This window comes from Megalobrama amblycephala, linkage group LG11 (genome assembly GCF_018812025.1).
Source record: "Megalobrama amblycephala isolate DHTTF-2021 linkage group LG11, ASM1881202v1, whole genome shotgun sequence".
Taxonomy (NCBI): Eukaryota; Metazoa; Chordata; class Actinopteri; order Cypriniformes; family Xenocyprididae; genus Megalobrama; species Megalobrama amblycephala.
The window spans coordinates 38,873,396-38,892,953 of record NC_063054.1 but is presented as its reverse complement, the minus strand read 5'-3'; the positions used below and the strand labels follow the sequence as shown (position 1 = coordinate 38,892,953).

The window sequence follows — 19,558 nt, the reverse complement described above, 5'->3', positions numbered from 1 at the left end:
TATAAATTTCTCATGAAATCAAAATGTATTTTTTGAAATCGTGCTCATCTTCTCTTGTAGTTGGTTCTGTAACACCTGATATCATAATCGATTCACACATGTGATGATTTATAATCAGACCTTTCTCCTTGGATTTATGTAGTGCAGTCATAAAAATGCTGAATTTCGTGCTACATGCTGAAATATATATGGCAATTCCATATTTTCTTATAAAAACAATAGATTAAATGGAACGCCAAAGCTCCTCTTTGGATCGTTTCTTGAAGAGCGTCTTTTATTAATGTGAACCTTCAGGACTCACTCGAGACCATCACATTACAGCATTTTAATATCGATAACGAGCGAAAGCGACAGAAACGACTCTGCCGTCCTCATAGGCACGAATTAATGAATCATTAATTGACATCGCAGCCAACGGCGGCTCATTTTAACAAGCTCATCCATTCTGTAACTCATTCCACGACTTGATGCATCTCATATCTGTCCACAAGCATGACGACAGTCTCACATATAGAGGTGAAATGGTTCTCTTATGGACGGACGTTGGTCTTTAACCTTGAGACAGAGAGAATGTAAAGCCGTCTCGAGTGGAAGGTGAATCACAGGACTCTTCTTTCATCGCCTTCTTTGAACAAATAGAGGATTTCGCTGCTCCTGAGGAACGCAAGGATTAACACTTCTAAAAATAATTACCCAGCATTCAGTGCTGCAGGCGTTCACTACGAGATGTTCTGCTTCATCAAATACAATACATCGTCTTCACCCGGTCGGGTCGGATCTTTGCAAGACTGCATGTGATCTTAAGTGCCATTTTGCAGTGAGATTTGTAGGCAGTCCCTGTTAAATATCAAATGGAGAAACTGAGCAGCTGATTGTAAAAGCCATTCTAGCTTCAGCAGCCCGATAATGTTCTCAAAACGCACTGAAATGTTTCAGGTGGACGTTTGACTGATGTTACTATTTACTTCTTGTTTCAAAACGTTCTGAGAACATTCAAAAGTAACGTTCCCATAATGTTTGCAAAATGAAAAAATGGTTTGGCCCGTTCACATCAACAATGACAACTATTTTAAAAATTGTTCTCACTTTAAAAGATTCGTTGGAATCACTTTCAGAACGATTTTTGTTCCAGCTGATGAATGATAAAGACATTGACAGCCAATCAGAATCCATCCTGCTTTAAAGAGACAGGTGACAAAAGCGTATTTATATCTAATGCACAACGCATAATTAACATATGAACACGTGTATCATTTTCACATTTTATTTTACACAACGTAACATGTTTGTATGCAGTGTCTGTATTATTCCATAAAACAAAGAAATATACAAGTCATAGTATTATTTTACTATATGCAGGAAACAGTATTTAATTTGTGCTTAAAAAACATCGGCTTGTACATTGTCCTTTCGATCCACGTCCGATTTCAAAGTCTGATACTCGACAGTCTGAGACTATACACTGCAAAACATCATGTTCTTCCTCAGTTTCTGTCTTGTTTTCCAGCATCTAAACATTCTCAAATCAAGATGCATTTACTGGAGAAGCAAAATGACTGAAGATATTAAGTCTTGCTTTCTGAAAAATGTGTCAATATGAAGTGAGTTTGTGTTTAAAACAAGAACAGATATCTGCCAATAAACTTAATTCAAATGGAAAACAAGATTATTTTTCTGACTCCATTAGCAGATATTTGCTCTTGTTTTAAGCACAAAACTCACTTCATTTTTTCAGACTTAATATCTTAAGACTAAGTAATTTTGCATCTCCAGTAATTGCATCTTAATTTGAGAATGTTTAGTGCTGGAAAACGAGACTGATGAAGAGCATCAATCGCAGTGTAACACATGAAGTGGTCTGGAACGCTATTAAAACCACAGAAGTGAAGTGCAAAATCCTCCATTATAATGTGCTTTCTAGGACCCACTCCGACTGGGTCAGCGAGGATCTCCCGCTGCGTCTCTCTCCGGCGTCCATCTGGGGAATATCCCCGCCGCTCATTGATAAACTGCGTTTGGAGCGGTTCAGGCTGCCGGACGGGTGCTGGTGGCTCATGTACGCGGGCTGTTTGCACGAGTCTACGTTGAGGGAGTGACGGCGGCTCACCCGCACGCAGCCCACGGGCACCGTCTTGTAGTGGTGGAGGTTCTGGAGCTGCGCTCGTCTGGACGCCGGCGTCACCATGGTCGAGTAGGCGCGTACGGTGGGACGCACCTTGGCCGAGTTGTTCTTGTTGGTGTTGTCCGGCTCTACGTTGATTTGCGTGTCCGCGCGCGCCGGACGTAGCGGGCTAGGGGAGGCGGGATGCCAACTGTGGCTCGCGGCGGACGTGGTGACGGTGCAATCCGGAAGAGCAGGTTTGGAAGGCCGGGACGGGGCCGATTCCGTCTGCGGCGACACCTTCCGACACGCATCCGGACCCAGGATCTGCTTGGACATGGACTTGATGACGCCGCAGACCTGCAGCTCGGACTGCGAGCGAATGTCGCCCAGCTCCACACCTTTATCCGCCCCTTCCTGCTGGCACACTCGGTAGCGCACGATGAGGAAGATGATGAAGGCCAGCACGGACGCGACGATGACGCCGCCGATGATGACCACGATGGTGCCGCCGAGGAACTGCGACTGCATGAAGTGGCAGCGCAGGTACTGCGGCTCCGTGGCGAAGTGGACGCAGCCCACCACGCGTGTGGCCGTGAGCGTGGTCATGGCGTCGTCGTAAATGGCCAGAACGCAAAGGTCGTACATCGTGCCTGCCGCCAGATTGTTGACGGTGATGCTTTTACTGGTCGGAGGAATCATTCTGCAAGGAGAGAAACAGCAATCAACAAACATGCATGATGGCTAGAACAATGTGCAAAATGCTTAGCTAGTACACTACTGAAGGTGTGTCTCAATACGTGTACCTGTGCACCGTTTTGTAGTATAAATTGTGCGAGTAATGAAAGTCCCAGAAAGAAAAAGTGGACTTCAAATACTCGGACAATGCACTTAATTAACCGAAAAACATTCATGGTCGCAGCTTTAATTATGTACTGAAGGGGGAGACAAAATAACCGTATAAAATTCATACAGTAGATGGTGGAGTGCATAGTATAAGTGCATAGTGTCTAGTTCGTCATTTGGGACACAACTTGAGAACAGAATCAATAAGTTGCTGTTCATCATCTGATCTTGTTTGGGATGTACTGATTGGAAGAATTTAACAATTCTTTTTGCTCTTTTGAGAAAAATGATAAATCAATTTCAAAGCTCAACAAAAGCATTTGAATTATTATTTGAGCACTGATTTTGAGAATTTGATTTATTTAGGTTCTCTCAAAGTTATGATCAAACGTTCTTCCAGTAACGTTAATAGAACATTTGTTCAAAGTTATCTGGTCTTTGATCATGTTCTCAAAACGTTAACACAAAAACATTTATACATCGTTCGTGGAACGCTTTTCTGAAAAGTTTTAGTTGGACGTCTGTTTAACGTTTTTTAAATGTTTCTACTTGATTTAGAACGTTCAAAGAACATTTAAAAGTAACGTTCCCATAATGTTTGCAGAATGATACAATGGAATGTTCCGTTAAACATTTTCATAACTGAAATGTTTTTGATCTCTTGAACATTTAGGGAACATTCGGAAATACAGGGAGTGCAGAATTATTAGGCAAGTTGATTTTCTGATCATATTTTTTTCCCAAGCACATTTTACCAATTCCAATCCACATCAATCTTAATAACTACTATTAATATTGTTTTTAATCATTTATAAGTGATATATAATTGTTCATGAAGGCTGGAAATGAAAAATGCCTTATATTCAGGTGTGCAGAATTATTAGGCAAGTTTTCTTTTACAGGCAAAATGAGCCAAAAAAGAGATTTAACTCAGACTGAAAAGTCAAAAATTATTAAATACTCATGAGAAGGACGCAATACTAATGCAATACTAGAAATTGCAAAGTTAAAGCATGACCAAGGGACAGCAAAATGCTCATTGGGTCAGCGGGGTCAGACAAAAACAGGTGGAAAAGAAAAGACACATGTTAACTGCAAAATAATTAAGAATTAAGGTGAAGAATTAAGTGTGAAACCATCAGGAACCCTTTAGTCTCCAGCGCCACCATTTTCCAGAGCTGCAACCTACCTGGAGTCTACAGAAGTGCAAGGTGTTAGGATCTCAGAGACTTAGGTTAGCTAAAGAATCCTAAAAAATGACCCGCACTTGATAAGAATTACAAGCTGAAGTGTTATAAAATACATGAAGACTGGGTTTTAATAGGGCTTATAGACAGACAGCTTGAGAGTGACTCCTGAAGGACCAGCACCACATCCTCTTTTACCACTGTTTGAAGAATTTATCTTCCAGAATCTGGCAGTAAGGTGTGGGAGTTCACTTTTAGTCCATCTCTTATCCTGAAATGTCTGTCTTGCAGAGATGGACTAAAAATGATCTTCCAAAACTTACTGCCAGATTCTGGAAGATAAATTCTTCAAACAGTGGTACAAGAGGATGTGGTGCTGGTCCTTCAGGAGTCACTCTCAAGCTGTCTGTTTATAAGGCCTATAAAAACCCAGTCTTCATGTATTTTATAACACTTCAGCTTGTGATTCTTATCAAGTGCGGGTCATTTTTTAGGATTCTTTAGCTAACCTAAGTCTCTGAGATCCTGAGACCTTGCACTTCTGGAGACACACATAATTCTTAATTATTTTGCAGTTAACGTGTCTTTTCTTTTCCACCTGTTTTTGTATGACCCCGCTGACCCAATGAGCATTTTGCTGTCCCTTGGTCATGCTTTAACTTTGCAATTTCTAGTATTGCATTAGTATTGCGTCCTTCTCATGAGTATTTAATAATTTTTGACTTTTCAGTCTGAGTTAAATCTCTTTTTTGGCTCATTTTGCCTGTAAAAGAAAACTTGCCTAATAATTCTGCACACCTGAATATAAGGCATTTTTCATTTCCAGCCTTCATGAACAATTATATATCACTTATAAATGATTAAAAACAATATTAATAGTAGTTATTAAGATTGATGTGGATTGGAATTGGTAAAATGTGCTTGGGAAAAAAATATGATCAGAAAATCAACTTGCCTAATAATTCTGCACTCCCTGTAATGTTTTCAAAACGTAATGGAAAAGTTAGATGGGTCACGGCCTTCATGCTTTATAATTGAATTATATCATTATATTATGTACATATACAAATAGATAAAGTGCAATAAACAAGTGCAGTTTATCTGTGCATTAAAAAAACAAAGTTTCGTCTGCAGTGTCTTGATGAAAAAAATGATAAATCATTTTCAAACCAGTCCAACAAAACCATTTGAATTATTATTTGAGCATTTATTTTAAAAATTTGATGTACTATTTGAGCATTTGTACATTTGAGCATCTGTTTTGAGAATTTGTACATTTGAGTATCTAAACATTTGATTTATCATTTTAATTAAAAATTAAATTTTTAGTATTATCATATTAGTATTATCATTTTAGTATTAGGAAAAACTGTTTAAATAGTTGTTTTAAGGACTTTTCAATTTTCTTTTTAGCTATAAATTAAATAATAATAGGCTACTAAACAAATGAAAAAAAATACAGAAAAAATTAATTATTATTATTAGTATATTATATTATTGTAATAGCAAAGAATTTAACAAAAGACCTTTTAAGGAAGAAAAAAACAGCTCAAAACAGTCATTCATTCAGGAATCGGTGACACTCATCACGTTGTATGTATCTGAATCACTAAAACGAATCGAGTCACTTGTTTGGGAATCATACTACACTTATTGCGCTGTATGGTTTTGATGGACTATAAAGAACCGGCTCATAAGAGTCATTCTCTCGGGTCGAGCTGTGGGTTCAATAGCTGTTGCGCGCTGCTGCATAGCAATTGAGGAAACGCTGTATTTCAGTCTTTTCTGTCTGTGCAGGAGGAAGAAAGCATGGTGCAACATTAACTGAACATAACTTTATATGGCTTCATTAATAAAAAAAATGTTCTCAACCCTACTCCTCATCTGAAGGCGATTTTGTGAAGCTTATCTGCAGTCCGGCAGAGCAGAGCATGTAGTCATAAAGCCATAAAGCAGCAGCCTCTCTGTCGTTCCCAGTGGCTGTAAATGAGACTCGGAGCCAAATCTCCTTCATGAGCCGCTGAAACCCTCCAGACCGTTTATATTACTGCTGCTCAGTTAGTGCACTTTCTTCTCTCCTCCACCATCATTTTTATAGTTCGTACGGCCAGCTGAGCTGCTTGGGAGGCGAGAAGTGCTGCTTCACCAAATACACTTCACAAACCTGCCGTACGTGACTCAACACATAAATCTGAACATTAGATGAAGCCAGGTTCAACAGTCTTGTTTGATTTTGTTGGCATATTAGAGTTAAAGAGGGGATTTTGGATTACTCATTTTTATCACTCCATAAATCAGAAAATACTGTTAAAAGACAGAAAAAAAATGTTTTAGGAATAAAATGTTAATTAAATATCATATGAATAGTATATAAACAAACCCCTCAGTAAAAACCTTCAGAATACAGCCAGGAATAAAACTGTAAATTTTGGTGTGTGTAAGTGCTGCTGAAGTGGAGATAAAAACTTTTAAAGATATATAGTGCAAATGAAATCTAGACGCAAATAGATAAAATTAACACTTAAAAGTGTATTCTATGAAAATCCAAATAGCCCAAAAACTCAGAATTGACCAGTACATGAAAAAAAAAATGTTTTGCCTGCAGTGTCTTGCCTTAAAGGTGTATAAAAACCAAGAGTCTTACCTGTACACTAACGAGTCATCGTAAGTGCCATTGTACTGGACCTGGAACATCCGAATCCCTGGAATATTCCGCTGAAAGTTGAACTTCACCAGAGCCGTGGAAGAGGTGATTTCAGAGATCAGGACCCTCTTCTCCTGTCCACCCTTAGTGTTGCCCATCGAAGAGCCTCCGTCTCCGCCGGTCTTGGCAGAAGTCGCGATGTCGGACGATCCCGGGTCCGGCTCCTGGACTAAACTGGTGTCGTTGGTGAAATGCGGAAGTTTGGTGATGGTCAGATCCACCGTTTGCTGAGCCTCTCCAGACGGGTTTGAAGCCACGCAGGTAAAAGATCCAGAGTCCTTCACCGTGCTGATCAGGATATCCAGGGTTCCGTCGGCGTGGATCACGGTACGACTGGAGTTGAACACCAGCTTCCCGTCGGGAGCGATCCAGTGGATGACGGGATCCGGGTCGCCACGGGCTTTGCAGCGCAAGGAAACCTGCTGGCCTTCCAGCGCGCGGGTTTCCTGCGAGTGTCGAGTGATGAGCGGCGGCTCGCACAGGAACTCCTCCTCGGCAACGGTCCAGAAATAGCGTCCGACGAGATGCTGCGGCGCCGCGCAGGTCTCCAGGTCGTCCTCGCGCCGCAGCCGTCGGAGCCACAACAGCTCGCAGTTACAATGCAGCGGGTTTCCTCCGAAACTCAATGCGAAAGACGTCGGGCCCAAAATGCCTGACGTAGCCAGAACTCCTGCGCGCTGGAAGACCGGATCGGGCGGAAGCTTGTGCAATTTATTGGAGGTGACGTCCAGCCGCTTGAGCTTCTGAAGCCCGGAGAAGGTTCCTTCGGGGATGTAGTTGATCATGTTGTGGTCCAGGTTTAAGGTGTGCAAGCTGATCATGAGCTGGATGGCGATCCAAGGCGCACTTTCCAGGTTGTTGTAGGACAAATCGAGTTCTTCCAGAGCCAGGAGGTCGTTGAACGCTCCTATGTGGATGTGTGTGAGCTGGTTGTTGTTGAGAATGAGGTGGTGCAGCTTGGACATGCCGCTAAACGTATCGTTCGTTATGTGCGTCAAGCGGTTGCTGTCCAGATGAAGCGCGCGCAGGTTCTCCAGGTCGTTGAAAGCATGAGGCGCAACGGAGCCTATCGTGTTCCTCGAGAGAGTCAGGTCCACCAGTTTGGTCATGTTGGCGAAATCCTTGCGCTTGATGCCCGTGATGAAATTGTCCCCCAGTCTGAGCTCGACGGTGCGTCTGTCGATGTTTGGAGGGACAAACAGCAGCCCCTTTTTATCACACAAGGTTGCCAGATTGGGGGACAGAACCTGGCAGATGCAACGCTTGGGACAAACTTGGATCTTCTGGGCTTTCAACGCCATTACAAGAACCATCAAATAAACGAGTAGCATCTCCATCTGGGTTGCGGGTATTGGTTAAACAACCTGTGGAGGAAGCAAACAGAGAGATGAGAGTGTGAAAGAACTTGTTTTGTTCGATTGAGGGGATTTTGGATCTCTCTTTTTATCACTCCATTAAATACTGTCAACAAACAGAAAAGAAGTTTTAAGAATAAAATGTTAAATAAAGATCATATGAATAGATATAAACAAACCCCTCAGTAAAAACCTTCAGAATATCGACAGGATTAAAACTGTAAATTTTGGTGTGTGTAAGTGCTGCTGAAGTGGAGATAAAAACTTTTAAAGATATGCACTGCAATTGAAATCTAGACGAAAATAGATAAAGTGCAATAAAATAAACACTTTCTGAAAAGCCAGATAGCTCGAAAAATCTAAATATACCCGTTAGAAAGAAATTAATACATCAAGGACACATTAAATTGATCACAAGTGACAGTAAAGACATTTATAATGTTATAAAAGATTCTATTTGAAATAAATGCTGTTCTTTTGAACTTTCTGTTCATCAAAGAATCCTGAAAAATAAAATGTATCACAGTTTCCACAAAAATATGACTGTTTTCAACATTGATAATAATCATAAATGTTTCTTGAGCATCAAATCATCATATCAGAATGATTTCTGAAGGATCATGTGACACTGAAGACTGGAGTAATGATGCTGAAAATTCAGCTTTGATCACAGGAATAAATTACACTTTGCTATATATTCGCATAGAAAACAGCTGATTTACATTGGAATAATATTTCACAATTTTTACTGTATTTATAATCAAATAAATGCAGCCTTGGTGAGCAGAAGAGACTCTTTCAAAAACATTAAAACAATTAAAATTAAACATTAAAAGAAATCTCACTGACTTCAAAGATTATTGGAGTATGTTTTATAAGAAAATACCATTTCAGTTTTTGTACTTTGCCGTTTCTTAATTTCGGTGTGAACATTTTTTCTACGGCAGTTTCTTTTTTTGTCTTGCGTTGACTTATTTTCTATAAAAAACAGAACACTGGAGCAGTATGTGCTTTTATTGCAAGTCAATTTAGTCTAAAAAAATGTGTATGCGACCCGCATGCAAGATGAGTCATCATTGATGTTTATTTAAATGTCTATTCATGAATGTGTCTATTTTAAAGGAAGAGTATAAATGTTTGAATGTTTCGGAGCCTAACAGATGACGTCAGAGCTACAAGACTTTGTTTTTCTGCTATCTTTAATACGTGTACAAACAAATCAAATAATCATGTGCAAACAATTATTTCTCACAAAACATCATATCTGAAGCTTTCTGGGGACATTTATACTAAAGCTCAAGCTCTGTTTTTGATATGATAATGTTGATCCTTTCATCTTTGTGTTTGGTGAGATGAAAGACTCATCTGGCCGTCCGGTTACTCATCAGAATTAGTCTGATGTCTCCAAAGACCGAGTGGAGACAAAGAGCATCAACACAGATGCCACACGAGGAGAGACGCGTCATTGATTTCGCTCGGTTCTTCATAGCCGCTCGTGTTTCTTATTACTTGCACAGGATGAGAAACATATTCTCTGAATGACTCTAAAGTCCTTGACAAGATATAAGATTTCAAACCAACTACGGTTTTGATTAGAATGCTTCTTATGAATGTTTAATCATATTATTCTGTCTCAGATAACAAAAATGTGTTCTACGAATGTTCCCATTAATTATTTCTTAATGTTCTTTAAACGTTCAAAACATCCAGTTTTTGTTAATGTTTTAAAAACATTTTTTTCTTGGCTATACGAACGTTCCATTCTTCAAACATTATGGGAATGTTACTTTTAAATGTTCTATTAACGTTACTGGAAGAACATTTGTTCCTAACGTTGAGAGAACCTTGCCACAACGTTCCCTGTCAGCTGGGATGTGCGTTTACAGAGAAACCTTGAGCGTTCGCTCCAATTTATAGGCTGAGGAGTGAATGTTTCTCGCTCTGAACGAGCACCTAAAATACCAGCAGATCAGTTTTGTCACTGCTGTCGTTTGTAACCTTGGAAATTCACGTCTTCTGAAGAAGTGACAGTGCCACGGCTGATAAGCCTTTCAACGCAGTGCGCTGCGAATGCATGTGATAATAACCTGCCATACATCACGCCTGTGATCATGAGAGAGGCGGATCATTAGACTGTCATGGCAGACAATAGAGGAGTGAGACCTGCATGTAAAAATAGGCAATAAAAGTGAAGTATGGCAGCGACACCTGACATCTGACAGCGAAACAGACGGTGCAGTGAAAAAGGGGGAGCGTGCTAAACTATAAAATGCATGAAATAAACAACACAAACATCCCAAAGATCGGGTCAATTCGTCTTTGTCACATAAAAAGGCCAGAGCTTTAAATAATGAGCCACTGGTCTCATGATATCTATATGTATACATATAATCATAATGTACTCAAATAAATGACCTCTCTTGTCCGTGTTTAACAGGCGGGTGATGATGTCACACTCTCTGCATATCAAATGACCTTCCGATCAGCCGCTTTATTGTTGCTGGTGTTGTTTGCCAACCAGCTGGCTGCATTAGTTGGCAAAGCTTCTGGATTTTCAGTAGCCGCTGCTTCCCCTCCGAAACACCGCTGTGAATGTGCTATTGCGCGGCTCAGAGAGAGAGAGACATATTTTTTCTGTTTTATATCCCATTTTTCCAAGCCAACACTCACTGAGCCGTAAAAGAAACAGCATGACGGATCTCCCGCGAGTCACTTGTGTTTGGAAACGCGCGTCGGAGAAGGACAGTGAGGATACCGTATATAAAGAGAGCGGAGTTTGGGTCTGTAGGACGTGACTAATGCAAATACATTCAAATGAGCGATTCACAGACCTAATTTTTGTTTGATTCGTTTCGGGTCCCATTGGCTTCCATTGTATGGTCAAAAAACATAATGGAAGTCAATCAAAAAAAACTGTTTGATTCCCAACATTCTTCAAAATATCTTCTTTTGTGTTCGGCAGAAGGAGGAAAGACATTCAGGTACAGTAAATGATGACTATACTGTCCCTTTAACATGATTTTTGCTCCTAGTCATCCACATCTGCTGAATTTATTTGAATATTATTCCAGTTTATCTAAAAAGAAACAAATGTTAGCCATATTTGGGGTCTGTACAGCGATTCACAAACCTATAATGAAGCTAACAATACTCTAAACCACTGCTTTTCAAGGAATAAAAGTACAGGTACTCATGATGTCGTTTGCTGTCATTTGTTCTCCATAAATGTCTTCTGAAGTCATAGATTTATGTGGTTCAACACTGAAAGTCTGTAGCTCCGCCAACAAAAATATACTGTAGGAATGTTTTAACGTTCCCATTACATTATTTCTGAATGTTTTCTGAAAACATCCAGTTTTTTAAATGTTCTAAGTTTTTTCTTGGTTATGCGAATGTTAAGGGAACGTTCCATTGTATCGTTCTTCAAACATTATGGGAACTTTTAAATGTTCTTCGAACATTCTGAAACAAGTAGTAACATTTAAAAAACGTTGGATTAACCTCCAACTAAAATGTTTCCTAAATAAATAAATAAAAAACATTCCAATAAAACGTTCCATGAACGATGTATAAATGATGTTTCTGTGCTAACATTTTGAAAACTTTTTATTACACTAAAAATGCTGGGTCAGTGATTGGGTTGTTTTAACCCAGAGATTGGGTTGTTTTAACTCAGAGATTGGATTGTTTTAACCCAGCGATTGGATTGTTTTAACCCAGCGATTGGGTTGTTTTAACCCAGCGATTGGGTTGTTTTAATCCAGCGATTGGGTTGTTTTAACCCAGAGATTGGGTTGTTTTAACCCAGCGATTGGATTTTTTTAACCCCGCGATTGGGTTGTTTTAACCCAGAGATTGGATTTTTTTAACCCAGCGATTGGGTTGTTTTAACCCAACGATTGGGGTGTTTTAACCCAGCGATTGGATTTTTTTAATCCAGCGATTGGGTTGTTTTAACTCAGAGATTGGGTTGTTTTAACTCAGAGATTGGGTTGTTTTAACCCAGCGATTGGATTGTTTTAACCCAGCGATTGGATTTTTTTAACCCCGCGATTGGGTTGTTTTAACCCAGAGATTGGATTTTTTTAACCCAGCGATTGGGTTGTTTTAACCCAACGATTGGGTGTTTTAACCCAGCGATTGGATTTTTTTAATCCAGCGATTGGGTTGTTTTAACTCAGAGATTGGGTTGTTTTAACTCAGAGATTGGGTTGTTTTAATCCAGCGATTGGATTGTTTTAACCCAGCGATTGGATTGTTTTAACCCAGCGATTGGATTGTTTTAACCCAGCGATTGGGTTGTTTTAACCCAGCGATTGGATTGTTTTAACCCAGCGATTGGATTGTTTTAACCCAGCGATTGGATTGTTTTAACCCAGCGATTGGGTTGTTTTAATCCAGCGATTGGGTTGTTTTAACCCAGCGATTGGATTTTTTTAACCCCGCGATTGGGTTGTTTTAACCCAGAGATTGGATTTTTTTAACCCAGCGATTGGGTTGTTTTAACCCAACGATTGGGGTGTTTTAACCCAGCGATTGGATTTTTTTAATCCAGCGATTGGGTTGTTTTAACTCAGAGATTGGGTTGTTTTAACTCAGAGATTGGGTTGTTTTAACCCAGCGATTGGATTGTTTTAACCCAGCGATTGGATTTTTTTAACCCCGCGATTGGGTTGTTTTAACCCAGAGATTGGATTTTTTTAACCCAGCGATTGGGTTGTTTTAACCCAACGATTGGGGTGTTTTAACCCAGCGATTGGATTTTTTTAATCCAGCGATTGGGTTGTTTTAACTCAGAGATTGGGTTGTTTTAACTCAGAGATTGGGTTGTTTTAATCCAGCGATTGGATTGTTTTAACCCAGCGATTGGATTGTTTTAACCCAGCGATTGGATTGTTTTAACCCAGCGATTGGATTGTTTTAACCCAGCGATTGGGTTGTTTTAACCCAGCGATTGGATTGTTTTAACCCAGCGATTGGATTGTTTTAACCCAGCGATTGGATTGTTTTAACCCAGCGATTGGGTTGTTTTAACCCAGCGATTGGGTTGTTTTAATCCAGCGATTGGGTTGTTTTAACCCAGCGATTGGATTTTTTTAACCCCGCGATTGGGTTGTTTTAACCCAGAGATTGGATTTTTTTAACCCAGCGATTGGGTTGTTTTAACCCAACGATTGGGGTGTTTTAACCCAGCGATTGGATTTTTTTAATCCAGCGATTGGGTTGTTTTAACTCAGAGATTGGGTTGTTTTAACTCAGAGATTGGGTTGTTTTAACCCAGCGATTGGATTGTTTTAACCCAGCGATTGGATTGTTTTAACCCAGCGATTGGATTGTTTTAACCCAGCGATTGGGTTGTTTTAACCCAGCGATTGGATTGTTTTAACCCAGTGATTGGGTTGTTTTAACCCAGCGAATGGGTTGTTTTAACCCAGCGATTGGATTTTTTTAATCCAGCGATTGGGTTGTTTTAACTCAGAGATTGGGTTGTTTTAACCCAGCGATTGGATTGTTTTAACCCAGCGATTGGATTGTTTTAACCCAGCGATTGGGTTGTTTTAACCCAGCGAATGGGTTGTTTTAACCCAGCGATTGGGTTGTTTTAACCCAGCGATTGGGTTGTTTTAACCCAGCGAATGGGTTGTTTTAACCCAGCGATTGGGTTGTTTTAACCCAGCGATTGGGTTGTTTTAACCCAGAGATTGGGTTGTTTTAACCCAGCGATTGGATTTTTTTAACCCAGCGATTGGATTTTTTTAACCCAGCGATTGGGTTGTTTTAATCCAGAGATTGGGTTGTTTTAACCCAGCGATTGGATTTTTTTAACCCCGCGATTGGGTTGTTTTAACCCAGAGATTGGATTTTTTTAACCCAGCGATTGGGTTGTTTTAACCCAGCGATTGGGTTGTTTTAACCCAGCGAATGGGTTGTTTTAACCCAGCGATTGGGTTGTTTTAATCCAGCGATTGGGTTGTTTTAACCCAGAGATTGGGTTGTTTTAATCCAGCGATTGGGTTGTTTTAACCCAGAGATTGGGTTGTTTTAACCCAGCGATTGGATTGTTTTAACCCAGCGATTGGGTTGTTTTAACCCAGCGATTGGGTTGTTTTAACCCAGCGATTGGGTTGCTTTTACCCGGCGAATGGGTTGCTTTTTCCCAGTGATTGGGTTAAATGTTTGCCCAACCTGCTGGGTAGTTTGTCTCATTTTTAATTTCCAACATATTTTGGGTTCATTTTAAGCCAGAAATACAGTGATTTTTAAACAACAGTTAAATAAAACTGCCCAGCGGTTGGATTTGTCAATTTTTTTAACCCAAACAGCATTTTTTAGAGTGTAAAGACCAGATAACTTTAAATAAACATTCTGTTAACATTACTGGAAGAACGTTTGTTCATAACTTTGAGAGAACGTTGACACAACGTTCCCTGTTCGCTGGGTCATTCATGTTTGAGTTGCACGCCATTGGTTAACAGCATACTGTAGGTTATTTTTCCCTTTTGCTTGTATTATGTCTTCACATCTGGATAATACACGCCTTCTACAGTCTGAGCATGATATTATAAACCTCATGAGAGATGCACGAGGGTCGTTTGGGATCAGATTCTTTGCAGCAGAGAGAGATGTGCGGCTATCAGACTATAACAGCTGCAGTAAACCGAGTCCATTCTCTTATTCCTTTGCTTTGACTGCCAATGGACAGACAGACAGACATAAATGATTTAAAGAGCGGCACATGCCATACAGATGAGACGGCAGCTTCACTGCAGGCCTGTTGCACTTTAATGAACCGCCCAGACAGTTTTACTTCTGGAATGCCTTGTGTTCTTGAGTGAAACTGAATATTTAACAGAAGAAATGTAGGGAACAAACAGTTTTGGGTTCATTGTACGATCAAAAAATATAATGGAAGTCAATGAGAACTGAAGCGGTTTGATTCCCAACATTCTTCAAAATATCTTCTTTTGTGTTCAGCAGAAGAAGGAGTCATACAGGTACAGTAAATGATGGCAATTCTCATTTTAGGTACAACATTTTCACAGATTTGAGCCTTTAACACCCATCCATTCGATCCAATAAAGGGTTAAATAACATTAACATGAAGAAGGGCTCGTTTCAAATCCCCGATGTTGGTAAATCAACCAGTTACTGCCAATAGAAGAGCCTGTCTTTAAATATCAATCCTCTCAAACAGTGATGAGAGTATTTTTCTTGCAAAAACAAAATAAAACAAAGAAAAATGTAATTTATCCCTGAACAGACATGAATCAAGACACCCGTTCTGAAGGCCAGTGCTCATGTGATGATTTACCTTGATCTGCCACTCAATTAAATGTAAAACTGCAGTAATGGAACAGCATGTCTGTGAGATGGCGTGATTCCAGCACAATAATACACTGAACATTCATTTCGCATGATTTATTGATAATGAAACATGATGCATCCATTTCAAGTGCGCTTCCAGCAGGTAAAGAGAATTAGTGACCTTGCAGTGCTCTGCATTCGCAAAAATACGATTTTACATCGTTTTGTCACCCTTCTCAAACCTGCCCTCAAGATCTCAGTATCTGATGAAGACGCGCATCTGAAGATGGAGAAGCATCAGGGAGGAAATCTCATCATTTACCTGTAGAAGGGATCAGCTTTGCTTCATAGAGGCAAAGCCCGCCGTATTTACACCGAAATCTTCCAAGTCACCGCATTTTCAGCAGGTCCTCCTTCTTCCAGATGACCCAAATAGATCCCTGGACATCAGATCCTCCCGCATCCGGCTCCTCTGATGCCCTTCCACATGTGCATGACTTATGAGCTAATTAAACGCCTCTGTGTGGTGTATATAATCATTAGGATGTGTCTGTTCTCCTTTAATAAACCCGCAGACAGCTCCAGCCGGGATCGCCTCTCCGCATTACGCCTGCATGCACCCAAATTACCAATCCTAGTACGGCGAGGGCGAGCGCTGAATATTAATTAGGTCATGCTACAGTCGCTTGGTAACCGACCAATTGGACGGCGCTCTCTGGAATATTAATCAAACGACGTTGACGTTCAGACGTTTCCCTCCAATGATGTATAATGTAAAAAAAAATGTTATGATTTAATACTCACTATATATATATATATATATATTTTTTTTTTTTTTTTTTTTTTATTATTTTTTTTTTTATGTATTTATATATACTATATATATATATATATATATATATATATATATATATATATATATATATATATTTGGCGTTATAGGTTGTGTTCCAATGGCGAAGGCTGTCTATGAAATACTAATTAAATATATATTGTTTCTGTTGTATTAGTGTTTATTTTAACACTTTACATTCTAAAAAATGCTGGGTTAAAAACAACCCAAGTTGAGTTGAAAAGGGACAAACCCAGCGATTGAGTTAAATGTTTTATTTAACTCAACTATTGTTTAAAAATTACTATATGTCTGGCTTAAAATGAACCCAAAATATGTGTGTTTACACTAGATATTTGCAGTTACTGACAATAATGTGTGTTTATCTGTGTGCGTTGCTATGTGTTTGCCAATGTGTTCTGGGTGGTTGCTAAGGTGTTGCTATGCGTTTTGTTTGCTAGGGTGTTACTATGTGTTTGCCAATGTGTTCTGGGTGGTTGCTAAGGTGTTGCTATGAGTTTTGTTTGCTAGGGTGTTACTATGTGTTTCCTAATGTGTTCTGGGTGGTTGCTAAGGCGTTGCTATGAGTTTAGGTTGCTAGTGCGTTGCTATGCGTTTCATAATGTGTTCTGGGTGGTGGTTGCTAAGGCGTTGCCATGAGTTTTGATTGCTAGGGTGTTGAAATTAAAAATCAGACACATAATTACTAGAGGCAACAATAATAATCAAAAGGTGAACATTTATTAATAAGCAATTTAATAAATGTTTAATGTTTAATATTATTCATGAAACATTTATTTTCATTTATTAAACATATTAATAAATGTTAATCTCCAACCTATTTTGAGTTCATTTAAGCAAGAAATACAGTAATTTTTAAACAATAGTTGGGTTAAATAAAACTACCCAGCAGGTTAGGCAAACATTTAACCCAATCACTGTGTTTGTCCTGTTTTCAACCCAACTTGGGTTGTTTTTAACAAAAAACAATAAAGTTTATTATATTAACAATAAACAATACTTCTACCGCATTTATTAAACTAGTTTAATGTTCATTTTTAACATACATTTTTAAAAAATTAAAAGTTAACTGTGAACTAACATGAACAATTGTATTTTTATTAACAAAGCTTAATAAATACTATTGCACATTGTTAGTTCGTGTTACCTAATGCATTTACTAACTATAAAATGTTTCCTGTATTTTATGTTATATAATATTAATTTGATGTTGTTGACGTTACGTTGTTGTCGTCCAATGGGGAAAGCGCAGCTCTAGAATATTAATCTAGCTTCGCTGACGTTGGGTTCTTCCCCTCCAATAGCGAAGTGTGGTCTCATGAATATTAAGTAGCAAGCCTTCCCCATAGTAGGGTTGAGATTCTTTCTCCAGCGGTTTGTCAGAGAAAACGCCTTTCTGGAGACGAGAACGAGCTGCGCCGATTCGGATCGGATCTAAACAGTCCGATGTTTTCAGATGGGTGTCAGTCCACAATGATGAGCACGAGACACATCATCAGCACTGATCTGAGATCAATAAAACATGCATGTGCTCGTGCGTGCCTCAGGAGGATCTGTGCAAATATTGCGTTTTCTCACGCAACAAACCCGATCATTAGACGTGTTTACTGTCAGTGCACTGATCCTCCTGTGAAACTCCATCATGAAATCAACAGAGTAATGGTGAACATCTCCCTCAAGATACATGCTGTAGTTTAAAACAATGGATTGCAGAATTTTAGCATTCAAATATATGCAATTTTATAAATGTAATGTATCTGTCAGGTTTAGAGTCAAAAATGCACGCTTTGTTGCCTTTAAACAGTTAAAAACTCCTAAATTATAATTTAAAGTAAACCACACTAGTCATTATTAACTCGTCTCAAGACAGTATTGTTCACATCACGTTTAAGTGTTCTAAATTTATACAATTTTATTGATTGCAATTTCTATTTCTGTACATCACTTACATTCTTTTCTGTTTCATGAGTTGTTTTATGTTTCGAGCTTTAAACACTTATAATAATTAGTGAAATATGACAATAATAATGCCTTATTTTCAGCATGTGAACATCTGTGCAGGATTCGTGTTTACGGACTCCAGTTGTGATTCTTCAAAATCATATTGTAGAAAACACACTGAATGTTCAAGAGCTGCTCTTTGATTGATTGATTGACTGATTGATTGATTGAAGCGGGTTTATTTGCTCTTGTTAATGAGGAACTGCTCATATGTGAGCGAATCTGTCTTCTGGCCGGTCCTGCTCTTCATCTTCAGGAAACCTGTCAGGTCATCATGAGGGGGATCCGCAATGCTCCGACTCCAGCGCGGCTCAGAGACCCTGAGCAGTTCTCCGACCCGAGCTGAGATAGTCTGAGAAACAGCAGACACATCCGTGTTCAGTCACGCAGCACACGTTTCTCTCTGTCAGATGTGTGTTTTACACTAGATGTTTGCAGTGACTGACGATAATGAGAGTTCATCTGTGTGCATTGTTTCCTAATGTGTTCTGGGTGGTTGCTAGGGTGTTGCTATGTGTTTAGGTTGCTAGTGCATTGCTATGTTTTCCCAATGTTTTTTTTCATTTAACCTTTATTTAACCAGGCAAGTCATTAAGAACAAGTTCTTATTTTCAATAACAGCCTGGCAAAACTCAATGTGTTCTGGGTGGTTGCTAAGGCATTGCTATGAGTTTTGTTTGCTAGGGTGTTGCTATGTGTTTCATAATGTGTTCTGGATGGTTGCTAGGGTGTTGCCATGAGTTTTGATTGCTAGGGTGTTGCTATGTGTTTCCTAATGTGTTGTGTGTGGTTGCTAGGGCGTTGCTATGTGTTTGCTAATGTGTTTTAGGTGGTTGCTAGGGCATTGCTATGTGTTCCCTAATGTGTTCTGGGTGGTTGCTAGGGCATTGCCATGAGTTTTGATTGCTAGGGTGTTGCTGTGTGTTTCCTAATGTGTTGTGAGTGGTTGCTAGGGTGTTGCTATGTGTTTGCTAATGTGTTTTAGGTGGTTGCTAGGGCATTTCTATGTGTTCCCTAATGTGTTCTGGGTGGTTGTTAGGGCATTGCCATGAGTTTTGATTGCTAGGGTGTTGCTATGTGTTTCCTAATGTGTTCTGGGTGGTTGCTAAGGCGTTGCTATGTGTTTTGTTTGCTAGGGTGTTGCTATGTGTTTGCTAATGTGTTTTAGGTGGTTGTTAATGCGTTACTATGTGTTTCCTAATGTGT

At 39.4% G+C, this 19,558-nt stretch overlaps 2 protein-coding genes across 2 annotated transcripts in view; both read right to left on the bottom strand.

Annotated features, from left to right (window-relative positions):
* Positions 1-1,250: 1,250 nt before the first annotated feature.
* Positions 1,251-16,243, bottom strand: lrfn5b (leucine rich repeat and fibronectin type III domain containing 5b). Its single transcript, XM_048207940.1, has 3 exons — positions 15,821-16,243; positions 6,779-8,202; positions 1,251-2,804 (listed from the first exon to the last, which is right to left on the bottom strand). Exons 2-3 carry the CDS (start codon positions 8,173-8,175, stop codon positions 1,904-1,906), a joined length of 2,298 nt encoding a protein of 765 aa, XP_048063897.1. The 5' UTR covers positions 8,176-8,202; positions 15,821-16,243; the 3' UTR covers positions 1,251-1,903.
* A 2,272-nt stretch (positions 16,244-18,515) lies between these two features.
* LOC125278796 (sterile alpha motif domain-containing protein 15-like) overlaps positions 18,516-19,558 on the bottom strand; it is a 3,059-nt gene continuing 2,016 nt past the window's right edge. Inside the window, exon 3 of the mRNA XM_048208133.1 lies at positions 18,516-18,704. Coding sequence (XP_048064090.1) covers positions 18,531-18,704 — 174 coding nt within the window. The 3' untranslated portion in view covers positions 18,516-18,530. The remainder of the gene's footprint in view (positions 18,705-19,558) is intronic.